The following is a 17571-nucleotide window of genomic DNA, read 5'->3' as shown; positions in this document are numbered from 1 at the left end:
TACACACCTGGTCATCAGTTGGAAGTTTGTTGTGAACTAACCTCCATCCAAAGACGGCTTGGCAAAGTTGCAACTTGGTTTCTCAGATCATAGAAAACCAAGGGACTTAAGGAGATGCTTTCTAAAAATTTTGTCCAATGAAGATGTGGCTAGTCTAGAAGCGAATCCTGGCAGAGAAGAAATCAAAAAAGCAGTGTGGGATATGGATCCTGATAGTTCTCCTGGTCCTGATGGATTTCCAGGAAAATTTTTTAGGAAATGTTGGGAGATAGTGGAGACGGACTTTGGTAAGGCAGTTGTTTATTTTTTTCAAATGGGATACTTGCCCAAAGGAATAAATAACTGTTTTATTTCCTTAATTCCAAAATCTGATGGTGTTTCCTCTCTGGATAAATTTAGGCCAATATGCATGGGTAATTTTTTCTGTAAGATTCTATCTAAAATTATGTCCTCCAGGCTTATGCCTCTTTTGCCGCGATTGGTCTCAGATGAGCAGGGTGCATTTTAGAAGGGTAAGATTATTTCTTCCAATATTAGTCTGGCCTCGGAGCTGGCAAATCTTATGCATTCCGCTGTGAGGGGTGGAGGAATGGGATTGAAATTGGATGTGCAGAAGGCATATGACTCCTTATCATGGAAATTCCTTTTTGCCTCATTGGTAAAGTTTGGTTTCTCGGACAAATGGATCTCTTGGATCCAGCTTCTTTTAAGCTCTTCCAGGTTATCTGTTTTAGTGAATGGAGGGCCAGTGGGTTTTTTCCCAGTGGGCAAAGGTATGAGACAAGGAGATCCTATTTCTCCATTCTTATTTATCTTGGCAGAGGAGGTGTTCTGCAGAGGTTTGAAGTTGCTAGTAAGGGATGGGAAGCTGAAGTCTCTCCCGGGACCTCGAGGTGTGTCCATTCCCTCTCATTTATTTTTTGCAGATGATATATTTATTTTTATGAATGCTTCTGCAAAATATGTGAAGAATCTCCAAGATTTCCTAGAAAAATATCAAGCTTTTTCAGGGCAGAATTTCAATCTGGATAAAAGTAGCCTATTTTTTGGGAAGGTGGCACCCCACAGGAAACAATATATTTCTTCTCTGTTAGGTATAAAATCAGAGAGGCTTCCGACGAAGTATCTAGGCGTGGAAATTTTTAAGGGAAGAGTGAGAGGATCTCATCTGTTACCTTTGCTAGATAAGATAAAAAGTAAGCTAGCTGGATGGAAGGGTAAGCTGCTCTCAATGGCGGGACGAGTGGAGTTGGTGCGCTCTGTGATCTCTAGTATTCCTGTACATAACTTTGCAGTATATTGGTGGCCAGACCATTCTATTAAATTGGTGGAGCGGTGGATGTGTAAATTTATCTGGTCAGGTGATATGGAGGTTACAAAGAAAATAGTGGTGAATTGGGACAATGTGTGCAAACCAAAACAGGAAGGGGGGTTAGGTATTCGCAGACTGCGAGATGTAAATTTTGCCTGTTTAGCAAAATTGACTTGGCAGATTAAGCATGAGGAGTCCTCTATGAGTAAGTTCTTCCAGGGTCGTTTTCTAAAAGCAGACGGATCTCTAAAATCTAGCCATATATCCTCTTCGATTTGGCCAGGGATAAAGAAAGTTTGGAATTTTGTGACTTTAAATGAGCAGTGGACAGTAGGTAATGGGCAAAAAATTGATTTCTGGAAGGACAGATGGTTGGATCATCTCTCCATTGAAGAAATGCTTCTGAATGATGGCGGTCACAGTGGGAATTTAAAGGCAAAAGTCTGCGATTTTATCCATAACTTTAGATGGGAATTTCCTCAGGTAGCATCTAATTTCATGAAAAATATTACAAATAAAGAAAAATTGATCTATATTTCAGGCATGGAGGATGAATGTCATTGGAGCCCTTCTTCAGCAGGAGTTTTTTCCATAAAGTCAGCCTGGGAAGCCTGTAGAAGAAGCTCGCCTAAGGTGAGCTGGTCATCTTTGGTGTGGAAGTCCTCTATTCAACCGCGTCAAGCAGTTTTTGGATGGAGATTGATCAGAAATAAACTTGCATTAGATGTGAATGTGAAAAGGAGGGGTGTCTCTCTGCCCTCAAAGTGCAGTTTTTGTGGTAAGTCGGAGGAGTCTAAAGATCATTTATTTTATGAGTGTAGCTTTGCTAGCTCGATATGGTCTCGGTTCTGTCAATGCTTTGGTGTGTTGAGACCAGTTTTTTCTGATGAATCTCATCTGATTTCTTGGTGGAAACTCCAAGCAAAATCAATGTCATTGAAAGGGGTGTGGAATAAGGGGTTTGCGTTAATCCCTTTTTTTATTTGGATGGAGAAAAATTCCAGGCAGTATGAAGGAGTCTCTTATTCTGAGCAGATTTGTTTTTTGAAAATAAAAAATGCAATTCGTTCTCAGACACTAGCCCATTCTGGGATGGCTGTTTCAATTGAAGATTTGATGTGCGCTAGAAGGTTGGGATTTTCAGGGGTTCAACGCCGGCAAAAAGAATTATTTGAAATTTTTTGGTGTACTCCAACAGGATGGGTCAAATTAAATTCTGACGGCTGCTCGTTGGGCAATCCGGGAAAAGCAGGTGGGGGAGGTCTTCTGCGCAATGAGAAGGCTGAAGTGTTATATAATTACAGAGAGTTCCTTCAAATTGGCACAAATTTTGAGGCGGAATTCCAGGCTATTATTGCAGGAATTGAAGCTGCAAACCGATTGGGGGTGCAAAGTTTATGGATTGAATGTGACTCAGTCGCGATGGTTCATCTTTTGCAGAAAAAGAAAATTCCTTGGAAATTTCGACAAAGGTGGATTAATTGCTTACCCTACCTTGAAAGGGTGGAGTGGAAGATCACGCACTGCTTTCGTGAAGCAAATTCTGTAGCGGATTTCTTGGCAAAGTCTGCCGCTCGCTTTGAGACCTCTTTACCAGTGACATCTTGGCCGGCCTTGGTAAAAATGGATCTAGACATGGATGCCTCGGGTCGTCCGAGATATAGACTGCTATAGCCCTCTAATTCAGTCTTCAAATCATTGTGGAGGAGAGTTGGTTGATGGTTTTTTTTCTGCTGATGGCAATGCCGAAGGTGGATTAAATCTGTCTCTGCTCTTCTCAGTTAAATTGTAGATTTTTTGATTGGGTATTTTATCCCTCTTGTATTATATTTTTATCTTCTTTAATACAAATGATATTTTAGCGAAAAAAAATGTGACAATTTTCCTCATTATTTTAGGTAAGAAAACTGAAGGTGGTTTTAATGGCAAAGTCGATGGAGCTCCAAATCTGATCCCAAGAATGTAATGTGTTAGTTCATCTATGCTTATTCTTTTCCCACCATATACCATAGATAGTGGCACAAAAGGCTAACTTAACCACAGGTTTGCAAATTAAATTCTCCTTAAATTCCTTTGGACCCATCTCCATTCGCCCAAATGGAACCATGTGTCCACAACAAGGCCAGCACTTCAGAAGCATCCCACTTCAAACTGTCATAAAAAACTTGCAACTGAAAAAGGGATGGTCTATGTCTTGCAAGGTGTGCCAACAAAGACTACTTCACCTTCCAGAGTGAACCAAGTCCCATGCAGAAACTAAGGAGAATTGGATAAGTAGAGGTCAACTAGGCAACATCACCACTACTTGAAGGTCTTCTTTGGAACATACTCAAATGGGGATTAGAACTGTGAAAGATCCACTAAGGCAGCGGTCCTGGGTTCTAGAGGCCAATAGAAAGAATTAGAAGGGACAATGGCCATCTTGTCCGACCCTGCCTCATATCTCCTTGATGTTCTCATTGACACTGGAGTGACCCACGCTATCTGTCAATGGTATGCAATTCCTGAATGATACTGGTAAAAAATGGAAAAACTAGTTTATGCCCATGGTGTTTCAGGACCTTTGGTTACTTTAGAGTACAAAGCTCATAAAATACCACTTTACTTAAGTGGAAAAGAATATATTATTCCCAAAATATTTTGTTTTCCATTTATGCACGATGGTTTTATATTAGGAAACACCTTTGTTTACAGAATCAACTACTTACCCTCATTCTGTCAAATTAACTCTTTCTTCTCAAGAGGTAATGAAGATGATAATTTCCATCAACAAAAGAATGAATAAGAACCTGATATGGATGCCAGTTATCAAGACTTTATAGTGTTGTTCCCTTCATCAACGTCACTTTTGATAGTACCCAAAGCTAAAGGTCTGAGCTTCAGAAGCTTGTCCTATGTCCACGCTGCATCTAATCCAATGAATCAACAAACCGACTTCCTTAGTAACGTTCCTCCAACCCTACTTCAAAAGATCTACCTTCTTTTTTTTTGTTAACCAAGATGTCTGGGTTAGGTTACGCACACCTCGACTAATCCTAGAAAAGATTAGCGTAGCAACCCACCATCACAGTCTCCACTTCAATCGCAGATGCACAGATAGGGACTTGAACCTGAGACCGTCCGCCTATCCACACAATCCCCAATTCGCCCTAACCATCTGTAGAACCCACGGATGGGTCAAAAGACCTACCATGTGTAGGTATCATGGACCTCCGCCGGGATCGTGATATGGCGCGTAGCGCCTGTACACACGCTAGGGGTCGACCCTAATGAGATGAGATAGTATCCCCTGGTCATCAAATGCCAAGGGGGTGATACACGTTATGGGTAAAAGGGAGTCGCCACCTAGAAAGGGTCTAGGACCCATAAATGTCTCCCCCAATCAAGGGAGAGAGACTAATGACTCTGATGGATAAGGCTGGTTTGCACCAAGATTCTAGACAAGTGTCAAGTGACAAACTGGGAAGGTGTTAAGCAACCAGTCTGCCCGGCCCTAAGGCTGGTCTCTTTTTGTTTAACCAAAGTTTATTTGTACCCTACTAACTAGTCCTAAATCTAGGTCACTGAAAACCCTAAACTAGGTATCTAAGCATGACATGTGAAAATCCTAAGCCAAGTGTCTAAATTATGCTAGCTAGGTTATGATGCAAATAATGAAATGATTACGCGAATTAAAAATTAAAAATTAAAAACGCTAAATGATTTAATCAATGAATTATGAGTCTTAGATTAAGATAATTAAATAAGCCTAAACCTAGGATTAGTTTAACAACTTATGAAACCCTAAATTAAACTAATTCGATTAATTGAGCCTGACCTAGATGGATGATCAATGAATTTGTGAGATCCTAAATTAAATGAATTAAAATGGTTAAACTCAATCCCTAGTGATTTGTGAAATAAATCATTGTAATCCTACTTAATCTAATTGGTAAAAAGATTTATAAATTAAATGAGATATAATTGATTTGTACAAGTGAAATGGATTAATTACATTAAATGAATGCATTTTTACTAATCTACCTAAGCTAGTATAGGAGGATTAAAATAAACCTAAGGTTTAATTAAATTAATTATAAAACCTAATTGGACTAATTATGTTTACCTTGAGCTAATCCTAAGATGAGTTAAACATTTTTCAAAACCCTAGTTAAGCTAATGAGAAGAGAATTTTTTAACTAATTAATCTAGTTAATTATCCTACATTAAATAACTAATTAGTTGATTGATTAAAATAAACAAACCACTAGAGGGAAAAAGATTGGTAATTACACAAGTTTAATAAATTGAATTGAATGAAGAAATCAAATGCAGTGATTTAAAAAGCTGAACTAACAAACCACAATTAAAAAAACAACAGTTGAAATGACTAACTACGTTACTTTAATCAATCTAGATTAGTACTACATTAATGCGAGTGAGGGTTGGAGTGCAAAAGATAGGAGATAGTAGGAAAACCTAAATCCCCAATACGCACTTAATGCTACGAGCCGGTTTGAGGGGGCCAGCCATGCCCTTACTAATATGCGCCCTAGACTACGTCCCATACTTTATTAAAAGGGAAATAAAAGAAAATCATTTGATTTTAAAGTTTAAAATTAGGGGAATCCCAATCCCAAATTTTAGGTCCGGATACATTACAGACCTGAAATCAAACCAAAATGGATAAAATAAAAATAAAGAACGAAAGGAGGGGAAGATTCCAAACAGAAAATAGAAATGAAATAATAGGTTGTGGGTATTACAAATATGGACTATCTAATCAGCAAATTAAAGAAATAACAAAAAACAAGAAAATAAAATAGGAAGAAGAAGAGAAGACGATGGGCTAGAGATGGATTTTGGCAAAGGGAAGAAGATGGGAGCTGTAGTGGTTCAGATTTCGGTTATGAAAAAAGGTAAGTGGGAAGAAGTAGAGGATGATTTCAGTTATGGAGAAAGGAGGGGGAGAAGAGGAGAGGATGAAAGAGAAGATGAGAAGAAGAAGGTTTATGGATTCAACAGCAAGGAACAGAAGAGAAGGAGAAGATGAGAAGAAGAAATAGCAGCAAGGAACAGAAGAGAAGGAGAAAATGAGAAGAAGAAGAAGAAGAAGAGAAAGAAGTTGTAGGTTTATGGATTCAGTAGCAAGGAACAGAAAAGAAGGAGGAGAAGAGGAGGGAGGTGGCTGATTTTCTACTACAGGGAAAAGAAGGAAGAAGAGATAAAGAAAAGGGAGAAAGGATTAGGGTTCTTGGATCCTAATCCAATGGCCGAGATCTAAAGGATAAAACAATTAATAATTAAGTAGAATCATAAAGCCAAATGCAAATTCAAAATCAATTTAGATTAAAACAAACAAAAAAAAAATAATTAAGTCTGAATGAACCTAATTACATCTAATTGAACTGGATAAAACTAAAATGAAACTAATTAAATCAATTAAACAAAAATCATATTTAATTGAACCAAAAGACCTAAATACACCTAATTGAATCGGGTTACATCTAATAAACCATATTAAACCAAATTAAAACTAATTAAACCTAATTAATCTAAATGAACCAATCATTAATAAATTAGAACCTAATCTACTAAATTAGATAAACTAGTTCTAAATTGCATTTAGGAAAAGAAAAATACCTTAAACCCGGCTTTAATCAAAACAAGGGGAGATAACCCTTATGCTTCAAGCCCCAAATCGAACTGAACCGGACTAGATCTCCCGACTCAAAGAAGGATTAATGTGTTAAACTTTTAGACTTGGAGAATATTTGATTTTAGAGGGAAGAAGTTAGCCAAAACCTTAATGGGGCCATCCTCTCTCCCAAATTCTCAATTTTTTCTCCTCCCCCCTTTGGAAGAGAGGAAGGGCTATACGTATAGCCTTGGGACTTCAGACAATTCTCTCTTATTTTCGATGTGGGACTAAAAACTAGAGAGAATTGTCCAAAAAGGTTTGCTTTTGGACAAAGGGATTTGGGCGCCATGTGGCACTCGGTTGCTCGGAATGAAATCTGATTCCTAACTTTGGAGTCAACTTCCAGGGGTCATATCTTTAAAACTGTTAGTCAGAATTCAATTTGTAATATGTCGTTAGAAAGCTCAGTCCGAGCACTATCCAATGATGTGAGACACGATTGTGGTCTCGACTAGAAACCTTTACGAAAATATGCATAAAGTAGGGACCCGGATCAGATAATGAAAGAGAGAATCGGGCGTCGATTCGCATAGTTCTCACATTAAAGTGTAATGTCCGACTGGAGGGGACAAACGACAATAATCCATAACATCAAATTCTAATTTTTGAAAACATTTTCTTCTGAAATTTTATAGGGGAAAAATGATCATTTTCTACTTTAAGCTTGAAAATTCTCCAGGTCTAAAATGTCTAACATGTAATTCTTCATATTGTCATCAATGCCGGGGGGTGACAAAATTCGATGTCTACACCATGTTAACTTCTTTCACCCCCTTAAACCCAGTCAACCTCTTTCTTAGGGAGGCAAATTGCAACCCTACTGATAGTATGCAAAAATTTATTATTATCACTCTCCTTCAATAGAAAAGCACAGATAAGTGACTCAATCTTTTTTATGATTGATCCAACAAGCCCAAAAATACTTAACCGATAAAGATAGATGCTTTTATAATTGTTCGAACAAGCTCTAGCTACCAGCAAAAGAGAGTGTGTTAATCTTATAGGTTCCGGTAATTGGACCAAATCTTCGAGATTTTCATCAATTGTGAGTTTCTGTTGGAATAATCCCACATCAACTAATTGTGGAACCTTAGATGATGACATATCTTAGTTGTGTATTTCCACCGAATAGCTTAAGTCTATGTGTTTGATAATTCAATAAGGTACCAAAACTACTAAATCCACTATGTTAATGATGCATTTATGTGCGTTCGCATAAAAAGATGCCGCTAGTACCATGTGTACTCCCTGCCCAAATGACGGATGACACGTTGGGGGTGGTTGGAATCTTCCACATTGACTAATTCTAGGACCTTCGATGACTTCATATACTAGTTAAGCATCTTCACTTAAAATGAAAGGAAACAAAGGAGAATGTTATGAACATCCCACATTCATTAGCTTTGGGACCTTATAGCTTAATCTCTTAGGTTAGTGTGTGTGTGTATGGATGTGTGTGTGTGTACGTGTGTATTTCTTTAGCCTTCATAGATATTAACTAATGATTATTCACAGGCAATTTACTTGCTCTCCACCACAGATGAGAAGATGAAGCTTTATGAATTTGTTATAATTTTTGGAGGCCTGATGCTGATTTTGGCTCAAATACCATCATTCCACTCCCTAAGGCACATCAATCTTATTTCATTATTTCTTTATCTTGCAATTAGCACTTGTGCTGTTGTTGGTTCCATCCACATTGGTAAGAATCTATGATCTGGGCATTGAGGTGTAACTAGATTCTACTTAAGATGACAAGCTTATAATATGTCTCTTTTTTTTCCTTTTTGCAGGAAAATCCAATAATACAATACACAAGAATTATTCTGTGAATGGTCATGGTGCAAATCTAATGTATGGTGTTTTTAATGCCATTTCCATCACTGCTACCACATATGGAAACGGAATCCTACCTGAAATACAGGTTTTATTCCTTACTAAGCCATTAATTTCAAATTTCAAAGTCAAACATTTTAAAATTATAAGTACATCAAAGGTCCAAAGACACATTTAAAAAATTTATTTCATATGAAATTTCCTTATTTATTGTGAACCCCTAAGTTATTTATTCTTGATGGATCCTATTAGGATGTGTCTGGTTACAGTGAAAGTAAACGAATTAAAGCATAAATTATCTCCCCTCACATTTGGTTGCCTAGGTAACTGTTATGTGTGTTTGGAATTCTTGACCCATTTTAAAGATTGACCCACTCAGACATATTTTGGTTTTTTTCCTGAGGTCTGTGATGGTAGTAGAGGGCTTGGGCCTACCGGAACCTATCAGTGATCTCGTATAAGGGTGAGGGTGCGAAATGGTAAGACCCGACAAGATGTGACCCGACTTGAGGAGTGTATTTTTGTACTATTGTCTTATTGTGTAAACAACTGAGATTTGGGTTTTTCAAGTTAGAGTTACTAGGCTAGTGTTCTTTCCATGAGTTAGGGTGTTCTTGTGAGATCTCCATTGTAATATTTTTTCCAACATAGTGAATTATCTTCTTCTTCTTCGTTAGAGGGTATAGCACATCACATCAGTGTGTGAACCTAGTTAAATTTCTGCATCATCAGATGCGGAATTTATTTTTCTTTGTTTTCTTTAGTGTTTGTTCTAACAGTAACAAATTTCAACTTGAAAACTAATTAAACCCCAAAAGATAGCACTTTTGCATCATTGAACTTCTCATTTTGTTTTGATGGATAATAATTCTCTCTTAAAATTTAAGAGCTATAGACATTCATTCCATTTCTTTCCTACTTTCCAAGTGAACCATACACAACAAGTGACGTCTGTAGAATAGTATTTATATCTATTATTTATATTAAAAATATAATTTATCCTTATTGAATTGTATGATTCTTAAAATTACTTCTAAAAAAATTATAGTAGACCACATTAACTCAAGTTGTTTGCAGGCAACCATAGCCCCTCCAGTAAAGGGGAAGATGTTCAAAAGATTAGGTGTTTCTTATGCAGTAGTAGCAGCAACTTTCTTTAGTGTTGGTATCTCGGGGTACCGGGCATTTGGAAATCAAGCTCAACCAAGTATTCTCAGCAACTTCATAGTTGATGGAAACCCCTTAGTTCCCAAGTGGTTTATTTTAATGTCCAACATCTTCACTCTTCTGCAAGTATCCGCTGTCACTGTGGTATGTAGACATCGAAACAGGATCACTGTATTCTCGCTTTCCTTACTCCCACAATCGTAGTTTTTTTAACTGCTTGACTACGCATTGATTCTTATTATAATTAGTCATAACCCGTTAATCTTTTTGCATGGATACTTGTACTCATCCTTACTTGAAATCTCCATGTAGCCAAAGTCATTAAATTGAGATAAGGTTTTGAATGTTTTTGTTGATTGAGCATTGGCTCTTTTGGACAGGTTTATTTTCAACCAACAAATGAGATTTTTGAGCAAAAATTTGCAGATCCAATGAGCTATCAATTTTCAATCCGCAACATCATTCCAAGGTTAATTTCTCGGTCTCTTTCAGTGGTTGTGGCTACAATCATCGCAGCCATGTTTCCATTCTTTGGAGATATTATGGCCTTCATTGGAGCATTTGGGTGCATTCCCTTGGACTTTGTTTTACCAATGGTTTTTTATAATATGACATTTCAACCATCCAAAAGGTATCTTATCTTTTGGATAAACACATTCATTGCCGTAATCTTCTCTGCATTGGTGTTGTTGGGAGCAATATCATCTGTTCGCCAAATAATTCTTGATTCCAAAACTTATCATTTGTTTGCTAATATGTGAAGACCCTGGAGCCAACATATGCAATCTTAAACAATGCTATATGGTCATTTATTTAGAATTTTATCTGAATTTGGATAGCTTGTTTGCTAATGTGTTTGGGGCTTTGGCACCGATATGAATAATTCTATTGCTTAGCTAGATTGAAGTTTTATCAAAACAATCACTCTTTAAGAGTTTTTATCAAATTTGGAAGGGGTCTTGTAAGAAACCATCAGTATGCTTCACTGCCTTACCATATTAGTACTTTCCTTTTTTCTTTTCGGTACAGTTGCAAGTAAAAAGAAGTGAAATCAGTTTTGAAAAGAATAATCGAAATTTTGTAATCCTGATTGTGTAACAGAGACACAAATGACATAAAAATTCAAAATATATATATATATATATATATATAAGAAAAAACTCCATTTTTCTTTTGGAAAGAACCAGACCATTTGTCTTAATAGTTTGATAAAAAATCCAGAGATGTTTAAAGTGTTGTTCAACCAAGTTAGAAAAAACGAGCACATCATCAATATAGACAATTGTAAATTGTCCATGAGGATTGAAAATGTCATTCATTGTATTCGTAGAACTCTTGGGTCTTTGTGGGGGAGAAAGTGGAAATGCCACCCTTGGTAAAAAATCTTTTGAGCAATTTTGAGAGGTGCGTCTACAAAATTTGTTAGGACATCTTCAATGATAAAAAGGTCTTCTTTGAGAGATTTTGTAAAATATTGGCTTTTGGCTTTTGCTTGGGTAGTTTGGAGACTGGAACTGGAGCGAGTGCTGGTTTGTATTGATGCTGAAGAGAGAACAACAGCATGGGAGTAAGGAAGAAGAGAGGAAGCAAGGGTAGTTTGGCTTTGGGTGACCATTTGGTTTTGGAGGGCAGCAATATCATAACTGGATTTTGAGCGGATAAGGGAATTGGAAGCGGTGGACTCCTTGGGGGGAGCCATCCGAAGGAGGTTTATAGTTTGCTATTGGCCCTGTAAGAATTCATGACTAAGAAAGTCAGGGATAGAATTTGATTCTCTTTTAATATATTCAATTGTAAATTCAAAGATGGAAAGAAGAGCTTCCCATCTTGCAAAAATTTGTTTTGAGGCAAGATTTGAAACATCATTTTGTAAAACGTGGAAGTAGACTCATAGTGGGTTAATTCATGAATTGAATAAAATGGGCATTTTTAACTCAGCGGTAGAGTCACGTAGCTTTCATATAACATTAGTCATTGGCTCAAATCCGATAAAGAGCTTATTTTTTTCACGAAACTCCAGTCTTATTCTTCATTTTTAGTAGAGAAAATAGAGATTTTTGAAAGAAAAAAAAAAGTGTTGTAAGCATTGTTATTTATTAGTTTTTCTTAATTGAACATTTTCTCATTATGATGAGTTATAGTCGATTGGGAGGACTGGTATGTCACTGACAGTACCCTTAAAAAAAGCCATTACCCAGTGCACAAAGGCTTCCCTCACTTAAGCAGGGTTCTGAGAAGGTATATAGATAGACAACCTTTCCCCCTTTTACAGAAAGGCTGGTTCCCAGGACTCGAACCCGCACCACTGCCAGTACCCTCATGTTCCATTATTCATATTTATTGTTATCTAAAATTTTTATTATATCTGTAATTATATAGTGAAAACCCATCTCTCTCTCAAAACCCGATCATCTCCCATTCTTTCTCTCAAAACCCGATCATCTCCCATTCTCTATCTCAAAACCCATCTTAAGCCAAACTCCCAACTCTACATTGCGTGTAAAGATGATGAGCGAGCCTTCTTTCAAAGAAACCTTTTCTAAAAGCACTGCTTTTAGCTGTTTCTCTCTCATAGATTTAGAATCATCCAAGTTTGTGACTTTGGCGTATCTGCTTAATTAATTAATTAATTAGGTGAGAGAAAGAATGTTGAGAAAAGGTTGACTTGGTGCCCGTTATTAATCTCTCCAGAAGCTCAGAATCAAAATAAAATGAAAAAGGAGATTACTTGCTTAATTAAGGAACCTATTTGGACTGAAGGAGCAAAGAAGAGAAGAGGAGGAAGATTAATTCGAAGTGAGACTGAAATTATGGGTAAGAACTAAAAGAGAGTGTTGTTAACTGGGTTCTGGTGGTGGGGGAAGGTGTAGGACAAGGTAGCTTTTGTGGAGTTGAAGCTTGGAATTAGGGATCGACCTATCTAATAATTATGTCATCTACTACTGGAGGTTCCATACGTTGCTTGGCCGATTAAATTCCTTCCTTTTTGTGGGTCTTATTTTATGTCTCATAAAACTGAGTATAAATCTAATTAAAGATGAGAAGAAAATTGTTCGTCCGGTGTATGATATGATTCTGTTCATATGATTGTAAGGTTAGTATGCGCCATGTGTACTTACTCTGTGTTGTCTTTTGTATCAGTGTATCTTTTTCTTTATTAGGGAAAATAGTTTGTACCTCTCATTGATCGAATGCCACGTCGAGCATCCCAGTGGCTGGAAAATACCCAATTTCATTGACCATTTTCCATGCCAATCTAAGCCACCTTCACCCTCTTCCCTTCCCCATTCTCTGTATGGATTTATGGATGGTTAAGCTTACTCGTAGGTGTAATATTCTTCTTGAAGTAGTGAAATTTCATAGCAAATAAATAACGATGAGTTTTGGAGCCACACCTGACCAATCCAAAGAGAGGTGTTCCAATATAGAAATGGCTTTAAATGACCTAAAAATATGAGATATATTATATATAGACTTTCAATTCTAATAAAGTGTTTATCGAACAGAAATATACTGTATCTGTAAGTTCTAAGCTTGAGAGCCACCATTTGAAAATTAGACCATTCCCAAAACCTATAAAAAAGTAGGTAAAATCACCGAGAAATGGAGAGAGTATCGTGAACTTTTGTAGATTTTAATCTGATGCCTCCTCCATGAAAGCAACAAAACTGATCTTGGACCACCAAAGAGCCTTTCAAAGTAGTAATTTTTGTAACTTGGCTCTACTGCTTCTACAAATAACCCATCAAAATGAATTTCAAATCAGATCGTACATCAATCCTAAACAGAGTTATCAATCATTAATAGATGACTAGGAAGTATAATACCTTATTAGTGGAATGTGCTTGATCTTGTAATTCTCTTTGCCTCCATCAGGTTTCAACCTCCGTTCAAGATCTGGGTGCAAGGCAACGATCATCAATTCTTTTAGTGTGGTGACATATTGCAGTCCTTCTGGAAGATTCATCAACCGTAGACAATTTTGGAAGAAGAGGAATGCTAAGCTTGGGAATGCCCCCTTTTCTATCTCAGTCCACTCTACTAGATCACGTGAACAGATTCTGAGTGTCTCTAGCTTTGGAAATCCACCCACCTTGCAAAATTCCTTGTTTATTTGTTTGCTGTTGCAGGCTCCACCCAAATTTAGATGCTTCAAGTTAGGAAGAAACTGAAGTACATAAATTGCTTCCTCAGGTAGAAAAGAATAGGCTAAGGTTAACTTAGTGAGGCCCTCCATGGAACAAACCCAATCAGGAATATCAACTAGATGCCCACATAAGCTGAGGTGTCTCATAAACGGGGGTGGCGAAAACGGATCCAATGTGGGCAACATTTCATTTTCACCATATCCTGAATCCATAGACAAGCAGAGGAGTCCTGTCATCTTCATAATACAAGCAGAGAGCTCACTCCCATGTTCTTCTGATACATCCCTCAATTTCAATTTCTTGAGTTGAGTCAAACTTCTTAACTCTTTGATGATGCCGGGTCTTATAAATAAATTAGTTAAACTCTGGAGGTTTGTTAATATGCCTATACCTGAGGGAACTTTTATTCCATTCCTTGGCAACATAAGGTGCCTCAACTGTGCAAGATTCAGAACTCCACTTGGCAATACCCTCGGCCATCCAGGCCATCTAATATCCAAAGTCTGTAGATTTAGAAGATTGCCTATGCTCTCTGGAATCTCATCCAGTGCTGAACTTGTTAAGCCTAGATACCTTAAGTTTATCAGATGTCCTATTTCTTCTGGCAAGCTCTTAACTTTAAGATTATGAAACTCCAAAACCCTCAAAAAATTAAAGGTATGGAAGGCACTTCTTATGGAGGCCCAGTGATCATCAGGAATGCCTTCAACCCAATACTCATAGGGAACTAATCCTTGTGAATACCGTGTGCAATAGACAAATAATGATCGAATTGGATCATCATCCAAGCTTGTCCTGATAGTCTCACCGTGATATTGGACCAAAACAATGCTGGAACTCTCAGGCAAATTAGAATCGGAACTCAGAAACCAATTGATAGGTTCTCCTTGTTGCAGCTTAAGTTGACAGATTTTACGATAATGGTGGACAACTTTAAGTTCATGTTCATAGCTAATTTTAATTCGAAGCATTCCTTGTTCAACTAATTGGTTGATATTTTCTTCAACGATATCCTCCATGACTTCCCCTGCTCTTTCTTGGAAAATACCTTCAGCCACCAATAGCCGAACCAATCTTCCTCTACGTATTCCCTTAGGGAAGAGAGAACAGTAGAGTAAGGAGGATCTGAGATAAGAAGGCAAGTTTCTATAATTTGATGCAAAGGGGTCTAGACATTCCTCACCTATTACATCAACACGATTGGTAGAAGAACTTTCCCCAATTTCCTCTTTTGCTTCCGATGTCGGCCACGACGGCATATTGGATTGAGACATTGGGCGTGAAATTCCGGCAAGGCGTGCATCGATCTTCTCTAATTCACTGCGAAACTGCAGAATTGACAGTGCCTGGTCAGACCCATCTCGACTTGTAGTCTTAGTGACATATTGATCGATACAATTGTTGGCATCATGCACTGTTTCTATCAAATTGCTCTCCCAATTGCAAACCAATCCTTCATATTGTTTGCTACTAGTATCTACTTCTCCAGGAAAGTTTCCAATCTCCTCAACTCTGTTCTTGAGCTTTTGGATTTGATCTTGCAGACCTGGAGAAGCTTCATTCTCTTGCAATTTTAGGGAACTTAATCTTTGCAGAAAGGATTTCACTGAGGCCTCTGCCATCTACAATCTATTTTTGGAGATGATACTGATTCAAGATTATCATTATCTTTTTTTTGATCTCTCAATAAACAATTATTGTTTCTTTCAAAAAGTCAAGGTCACTATAAAAACTGAGGAGAAGAAAGTCATAATTGATTATTGTTTCTTTCAAAGAAAGTATAGGCCATCGTAGAAAATTAAGTAGAAGAAAGTCATAATTCAATTATTGTTTCTTTTAAAAAGTCCAGGCCACCGAAGAATATTTGTAACTCTTACCAAAAAATTATAACAATGATTTATTCAATTATTATATTATATTATATTATTTAATAATTTTTTAATTTATAAAAAATGATTTATTTTTTTAATATTAAATATTTTTCAACTACAGTCTATAACATGAACACATCAAATTAATTTTCTATTCCTAATTGTCTACTAGTTTGACTTAAGAAGATGATTTAAAGTGTTTTACAAATTTTTTCCTTATTATAGATGACGAATAAAGATTTCAGTATGGTTCAAACCCAAAAAATAAACCGATTTAAATCGATATCAACGATTGTAAAAACCTTGAAATAAATCAAAATCATACTAAATTGAAACTAAAACGATCGAAACCAAAGTTCCTTAATGATTTGGTTTAGGTCTCCCGCATTCCTAGGTTGAAACGGAAACAACCATTCAACACCCCTAGATCAATAGAGTTTAGAGCAAAATCATTGTTTATCACTATGAGGAAAGATAACTAATATTGAAACTAATGGATATCTAATTACTAAGAAGACAACTAATATTGAAACTACAAAATTAACCCTACTATTAATTCATTCATTTAACCGTCCAACCAATTCTGCAAAGTGAACAAGAAGATAATTAATATTGTTTCCCTACTCTCTATTTTTATAGTAGAATCAATTTCCCTATTCATAACCTCATATTCATTGATTTTAACAATTTCTCTTACAACAAAAAATTTTTTCATTAATATTAGAATTAATGGATAATCAATTCACCAATTCATAAATTCATCATCAATGATATTTTTGTATCAGCTTTCATAAGGTTTGGTTTGGTTTGGTTTTGGTTATCTATCGATTTGATGTGGTCTGATTTTCAATCGGTCTTATCATACCTTAGTCCAAAACCGGCCCAATAAGGATTGATTCAGTTCGATCCAGGTTTTTTCAGTCGGTTTTATTGATTCGGGCTTTGTTTTGACACCTCTAATTGCCAGTGGCAAGCTCACTATCCCTACCATGTGATGCAATGTTCATGGCTTAGATTAGCCATTCAGATAAGTCCAAACAAGAGTAGTCATGAGTAAAACAAGAGCAGCCCTGAATTCTTTGTTGTTTCATATTTTCTTCTTTTTTTCAATGCCTATTCCTCATTTTTTTTTTTTTTATCTTATTTGTTATGGTTTTCATCAAGGAGGAACTATCTTGATTTAGTTAAGGAATAAGCAATGCAATTTTGATTCTTGCCAAATGTCAAGCATCCACATCTAGTGCCACTCTAGTCAGACTGACATCTTGGCATGCGTCACGCAACACTATAAACGTATTATAGTGAGTGTCATGGGTAGACACTTGAATAATTCACCTATTTAAGACTCTTCTGGAAAACAGTGGGTTCCCCCCACATGGAATGCCAGAGAATCTTTTCGTGGCTTATGGTCAGTCACACACCTAGACTACAGACAATATAACTTTTGGCTGAAGCTTATCAGCTTCTGACAAAGACCCCACACCTTATTAGGTGTCCCAACTTTGTGATAAGAATACCTTATCTTTAGGCTATTCCCAAGTCACCTTTGATTGATTA

The 17571-nt window shown here is 36.8% G+C and overlaps 1 protein-coding gene across 2 annotated transcripts; it reads right to left on the bottom strand.

Moving 5' to 3' along the window:
• Positions 1-13439: 13439 nt before the first annotated feature.
• LOC122064814 (putative disease resistance protein At1g58400) lies at positions 13440-15808 on the bottom strand. 2 transcript variants are annotated; one of them, XM_042628588.1, is made up of 3 exons: positions 15327-15808; positions 13823-14345; positions 13440-13726 (listed from the first exon to the last, which is right to left on the bottom strand). In XM_042628588.1, the coding sequence occupies exons 1-3, from the start codon at positions 15763-15765 to the stop codon at positions 13690-13692; spliced, it is 999 nt and encodes a 332-aa protein (XP_042484522.1). In that variant the 5' UTR covers positions 15766-15808; the 3' UTR covers positions 13440-13689. The 2 variants fall into 2 exon arrangements, with proteins under 2 accessions (XP_042484522.1, XP_042484521.1); XM_042628587.1 differs by having other exon boundaries at positions 13823-15808.
• Positions 15809-17571: the final 1763 nt, after the last annotated feature.

The sequence above is a fragment of the Macadamia integrifolia genome, unplaced genomic scaffold (genome assembly GCF_013358625.1).
Source record: "Macadamia integrifolia cultivar HAES 741 unplaced genomic scaffold, SCU_Mint_v3 scaffold1775, whole genome shotgun sequence".
Classification (NCBI taxonomy): domain Eukaryota; kingdom Viridiplantae; phylum Streptophyta; class Magnoliopsida; order Proteales; family Proteaceae; genus Macadamia; species Macadamia integrifolia.
The sequence above is the reverse complement of the archived record's forward strand: the minus strand, read 5'-3'. Positions and strand labels throughout refer to the sequence as shown.

Excerpts from the sequence above, each read along its gene's own strand:
- LOC122064814 (XM_042628587.1), bottom strand. The coding sequence starts at position 15,765 with ATGGCAGAGGCCTCAGTGAAATCCTTTCTGCAAAGATTAAGTTCCCTA. Across the intron at positions 13,727-13,822 it reads AAGCACATTCCACTAATAAG|AAGCAGTAGAGCCAAGTTAC; the intron begins GTATTATACTTC and ends GGTTATTTGTAG.